The sequence below is a fragment of the Rhincodon typus genome, chromosome 20 (genome assembly GCF_021869965.1).
Source record: "Rhincodon typus isolate 14 chromosome 20, sRhiTyp1.1, whole genome shotgun sequence".
Classification (NCBI taxonomy): Eukaryota; Metazoa; Chordata; class Chondrichthyes; order Orectolobiformes; family Rhincodontidae; genus Rhincodon; species Rhincodon typus.
In genome coordinates this window covers 44,324,231-44,330,230 of record NC_063351.1, presented here as the reverse complement: position 1 = coordinate 44,330,230, position 6,000 = coordinate 44,324,231, and the positions used below count along the sequence as shown (strand labels likewise).

General features: G+C 46.5%; 1 protein-coding gene across 1 annotated transcript in view; it reads left to right on the top strand.

Moving 5' to 3' along the window:
- crtac1b (cartilage acidic protein 1b) overlaps positions 1-6,000 on the top strand; it is a 277,573-nt gene that overhangs the window by 176,859 nt on the left and 94,714 nt on the right. The window contains exon 6 of the mRNA XM_048608690.1: positions 97-231. Within this exon, the coding sequence (XP_048464647.1) occupies positions 97-231 (135 nt within the window). The remainder of the gene's footprint in view (positions 1-96; positions 232-6,000) is intronic.

Here is a 6,000-nt window from a genome sequence, read left to right as displayed (position 1 = left end):
CTGATGCTGCCTGGCCTGCTGTGTTCCTCCAGCTCCACACTGTGTTACCACTATTACTGCCTATGTTTTATCTCTCCCCTTCTTCCTCCATCCCAGGTGGCCGTGGCGTTGTGGTCGGGCCCATCGTCAGCTCCAGCAGCTCCGATATATTCTGCGACAACGAGAATGGGCCGAACTTCCTCTTTAAGAACAACGGAGATGGCACCTTCACTGATATAGCAGCCCAGGCTGGTAAGTGAATGGGCAGGATGAAACAGAAAGAGTTCATTTGTAAAAAGAGCGTAAGCCCAAATTGCATTCAAGGCAGGACTTGATGTCAGCACAAAGTCTGGGTTGACACTCCCAGTGCCAACCAGTACCGAGGGATTGCTGCACTGTCGGAGGTGCTGACTTTTTGAGGAAATGTTAAACATCTGCCCTCTCAAGTGGTCTCACACAAAGCAAGAGCAACAATTGTTTTCTGCAGTGTCCTGGCTAGTAGCTTTTCCTCAAGGATCACCAGCACAGCAGATTTTCTGGTCACTATCTCATTGCTGTTTGTGGGAGCTTGCTGTGCATAATTTGGTTCCCTGTATCTTTCATTAAGGAGAGCACATTTCATGTCATTTGCTGTAAGGTGCTTTGACATATCCTAAAGTCAGAAGGGTGCTATGGGAATGCAATTTTTCACTTTCCTTTGCTAACACTTGTAGGTAGGAGGAAAAGCAACACTATTTATCAAAATTATGACTGATTAAAGTGGATTTGCAGGAGTGGACATGACATTGGGACTATTCTGGGGTCTAAAATGGATAAAGGAGCCCCAAATTTAGGAGTGTTTGTAGAGCGTAATACAAGTTTTTTGAAGCAAACCTGCTACTCTTGATGGCACAGGAATGATGCTGAGCAGGATGGCCCTAGCCCCTGCTCCTCCTGTACACATCACATGTCCCAGAGGCTTCTTGATATAGCCAGGAGGCTTCCCTTGGTCACGAGACCATGGCTCCTGAAATTCTGCCTCATTCCACCAGTTTCTAGATAGTTTCCCCATCACCTTGTCTCAGAGATGTTAGAACATACCTCTGAGGCAGGCAGGACCCGAACCCAGGTCTCCTGGCTCAGAGGTAGGGACGCTACCATCCCTGCCACATGGCCAACACCCCCCCCCAACTCTCTGAAGAAGGGTCCAGACCCGAAACATCAGCTTTCCTGCTCCTCTGATGCTGCTCGGCCTGGTGTGTTCGTCCAGCTCTACACCTTGTTATCTCAGACTCCATTATCTGCAGTTCCTACTATCTCCGAACAACTTTCTTTTTCCAGTTTCTGCAGGAAACTTTTATCAAATCATTTATATTCTCAGGGAATAATGGGAGAAAAATGAATCCACTGCTGACAGGGTTGGTTGTCAGTTTCCCTGGCAACTAAAGTTGTTGCCCTTGTCAGGTTAGATTTTCCCTGTATTTTTCCCAAGCAGGTTACCCATGTGTGTTTTTTAACAGAAACAATGTGCGATGAGCTGCCTTTCCCCAGATGTGAGTTACATTGCTTGGCCCTCTGCCAAGCTAGACTGCTTTGTTGTACCTGAACCCACCCTGTGCAGCTGTTTGCAATAACTTGTACATGTATTAATTAGTTACACAGGTTTGCTCAAACACTTCACGAAGGCAAGGATTTTATTTAAGTGCTATTCCTACCCCTTTGCTCTGACTGCGGCCAGCTGAGGCATTTTTATCTCTTGCCAACTGTCTCCAAAATTGGCACCAATCTCCAAATAGTTTTTTTGCTCCCTCACCTGGGAAGATGGGCATCCCAAATATTCCCAGTGTTGGTAACCAGTGAGAGTAACAGACAGTGTAGCATGGAAATATAAAACTTTGTATAAATGTAAATGTCAGAAAATGTCATCGTTTCTGCCTCAGGGTGATTCTGTTCAGGCCAGATGGTAAGTGTGAAAAAAGAAGGTGTTGCAGAGTCTCTGGTGCCATGCGCACAAAGGATGTCAGAACCTTCTGCAATAATTCCCCTGTCATCGCTGTGTAATTTTATAAGAAGCTTCAATTTCCACAATTGGTTCCTATTCAGTGTGGAGGTGGTGGTGTGTTGGTAATGTCATTGGGCTATCACAGACTGATGTTCTGTGATCAAGGATTCAAATCTCACCGTGACAGATGCTAGCATTTGAATTCAGTGAAAAAAAAAACCCTGGAATTAAAAGCTAATTGAATGATGATCGTGTAACCACTGTTGTTTGTTGGGGAAAAAAAAGCATGAACAAGTCAGACCAAAGGGTCTGTTTCCATGCTGTACAGCTCCACGACTCTATAGAGCAGTATGGGCCAAATACTGGCAAATGGGACTAGATTAGTTTAAGATATCTGGTCGGCATGAAGGAGTTGGTACAAAGGGTCTGTTTCCATGCTGTACAGCTCTATGAATCTATCTGGTTTACTTTAGAGAAGGAAATATATTTTTACTTACTGATGGGATGTGGGCATCACTGGCTGGCCCAGCATTTATTGTCTGTCCCTAGTTGCCCTTGAGAAGGTGGTGGTGAGCTGCCTTCTTGAACCGCTGCAGTCCACCTGCTGGGGTTGACCCACAATGCCCTTAGGGAGGGAATTCCAGGATTTTGACCCAGCGACAGTGAATGAACGGCGATGTATTTCCAAGTCTGGATGGTGAGTGGTTTGGAGGGGAACTTGCAGGGGGTGGTGTTCCCATATATCTGCTGCCCTTGTCCTTCCAGATGGAAGTCGTTGTGGGTTTGGAAGGTGCTGTCTGAGGATCTTTGGTGAATTCCTGCAGTACATCTTGTAGATGGTACACACTGCTGCGACTGAGCGTCAGTGGTGGAGGGAGTGGATGCTTGTGGATGTGGTGCCAATCAAGTGGGGGCTGCTTTGTCCTGGATGGTGTCAAGCTTCTAGAGTATTGTTGGAGCTACACCCTTCCAGGCAAGTGGGGAGTATTCCATCACACTCCTGACTTACGCCTTGTAGATGGTGGACAGGCTTTGGGGAGTCAGGAGGTGAGTTACTCCCACAGTATTCCTAGCTTCTGACCTGCTGTTGTAACCACTGTGTTGATATGGCAAGTCCAGCTGAGTTTCTGATCAATGGTAATGATCTGGCCAATGATCTACCGTCCATACCTGGTCTGACCTATGCAGCAAATGAAATTCTTAACTTCTCTCTGAAATGGCAGAGAGAGCTGTTCAGTTCATCACCCATCGAAGCATGAGCAACAAATGTTGGCCTTCCCAGAGATGCTCATGCCCCATGCAAGAATAAATAATGTGAAAGCCAAGTGTAGATGCAAAGGTAGCCTTTTGCTTGTCCTCTCTGAGTCACATCATGGGACAGATCCTCTTAATAGAAGAATGGTCACTGGATTTGTGACTCAGCACAATACGGATAGCCCCATGTAGTGGACTCTGCAGGAATTACCTGCAAAGCTGAAACTTGCAATGGGCAATTATCCAGCCTTTGGAATCTTTCAAAAATGTTTGAGTTAGCACAGAGACTTAGTCACCTGACTATTCAGCGCAGTAAATGTTAGAGGGAATGAAACCTGTTTTAACACTTGGTAAATTATAAAGCTGTCTCTCCCCTTTACAGAGTCATCACTGACCCTTTGATCAGATGAACAGCTGACCTCCCACCCCCTCACCTCACATCCCTGGCCCCAATACCCTACACACCCAATTATCGACCCCCAACTTTGACTTTCCTATGACTTACTCGGGCCCCTGCCACTCCGAATCCTCCTTGACCCAACACCCCTCCTCCGACTCAATCTCTGGGTCCTGTGGTTTCATTACACTGCAACACCACCGCCCCCCCATAACCAATCTGTGACCCCTACCACCCGAATCCCCCAGATCAAACACTCCACTCCCCAACTCACCCAGTGTTAACAATGCCCCGCCATCCCACTACCCCACTGTGACTCCCTAATCAACCCCCACCTCTCACAGAGTACCAGGAGAACCCCATATGACTCTTCATGTTGCGCCTTCAGATAGGATCTCTAGCTGGCTTCTTGGTTTATGTGGGAACATAATCATAGAATCCCCACAGTGTGGGAGCCAGCTATTCGGCCCATCGAATCCACACCAACGCTCTGAAGAGCACCCTACCCAGACCCACTCCCCTCCCACCCCTACATTTCCCATGGCCAATCCACCCAACCTACACACCTTTGGACTGTGGGAGGAAACCAGAGCACCCGAAGGAGACCCACGCAGACACGGGGAGAATGTGCCAACTCCACAAAGAGTCGCCCGAGGGCAGAGTCGAACCCAGGCCTCTGGTGCGGGAGGCAGCAGGGCTAACCACCGAGCCACCGTGCATAGGAGTATGCAAGACTATGAAAGACCTTGACAATACACCCGGCCCGTCTCAGTACAAACTTCACCCAAAGCAATTCGCTGAGCTGAGAACCTGGAATTTACACTGGAGCTGGTGTGAAGGAAGTAATTATTCAGTGCTGGTTATATGTGACTCATTGCAATTTACGTTGGCAAGTGTCACTCCCAAACTGCAGCGTAACAGTACAGATTTGCAACTCCTACATTAGCACTCACGGTGGGGATCGACAAACATGTCACAGAAACTATTGCTGTCTTTTCCCGATAGTGAGGAGTTCTTTGAAGCATTCAGAAAGAAAGTGCATAAATTCTTGAATCTATAAGCAGTGGTGACACTGGGGAATCAAAGGATTAGAGATTGAAAGAATTTATAAAGGGTCGCCCAATTTGCTAGCTTTGAACAAATGTTCTTTCCATTCAGCCTCACTCTGTTCTTTCTCTTCATGTCTCTCCATGCTTTATTATCTTTGCAGCTGTTATTGTTCCCCCAAAGTTTCTTCCGTTGTTTCCCTGGCTGTCTGAATGGGGAGACACTCTCTGGATAGATTGAAGAAGCTGGGACTGTTCTCCTTGGAGAGAAACAGGCCGAGAGATGATTTGATAGAGGTTTTCAAAATCATGAGTGGCTGCACAGAGTAGATGGGGTCAAACTGTTCCTGCTCGTAAAAGAAAAAAATGATCAAGAGGGCATAGATTTAATGTGTTGTGCAAACAAAGCAAAATGACATGAAAACAATGTTTTCACACAATGAGTAGTTAGGGTCTAGAATGCATTGCCTGGAAATAAGTTGGGGACAAGTCCAATTGAGGCATTCAAGAGGGGATTGGATGATTATTTGGATAGAAGTGGGGTGTATAGATGTGGGGTAAAGGCAGGAGATTGGCACCAGGGGATAGAACTGGTACACACACGATGGGCCAAATGGCCTCCTTGTACACCATTGTCGATTCTGTGAAAACAAAGGCCCCACATCTTGTTCCACCTCAGTGAATCATCGCTCTGCTGAAATTGGGACTTGCTGAGCTGTCAGATTGAGAAGGATGGTTGTGGACTGCCAGGATCTCATTGTCAGGAAAGACTGATCAGTCTGAGGCTCTCTTCTTTCAAAAGGCGAACGCTGAGGTCTGACCTTCTAAATGTCTTTAAGTTTATACGGTGATCTGAAAGGACAAATTGAGAGATGTTCCCTCTTGCAAGGCAGAAGCTAAGGGATTGTAAATATAATCGAGGCACAATAAGAAATACAGGGGCAAGTTCGCTTTAGCCAGAAGAGTGAATGGAATTCACTGCCACAAGAAATAGTAGAAGGTGAACAGCACAGATGTACTTAATAGAGATAAGTACATGAGGGAGAAAGGAGTGCAGGTGAGGTGCAGGAGATTGGGAGGAGTCTCTCATGGAACATAAATACCAACATGGACCAAGCAGCCTGTGTTTGTGCTGTAGACTCTATGCGATTTCATGTAATCTCCTGCTCAAACTCAACTTCCCACAGGACAGCGTTGTTTAGCATCCCCTGGTCCCTCTCGGTTTTCCTTACTCCTCATGGTATGCAGTGTTTCGAAACTCGAAACTTGCTTCGCTGCAAATTCCTGACCCACGTCATAATCTCTCCTGCTCATTTTGATCGAGAATTATTTTTTAATTTTTA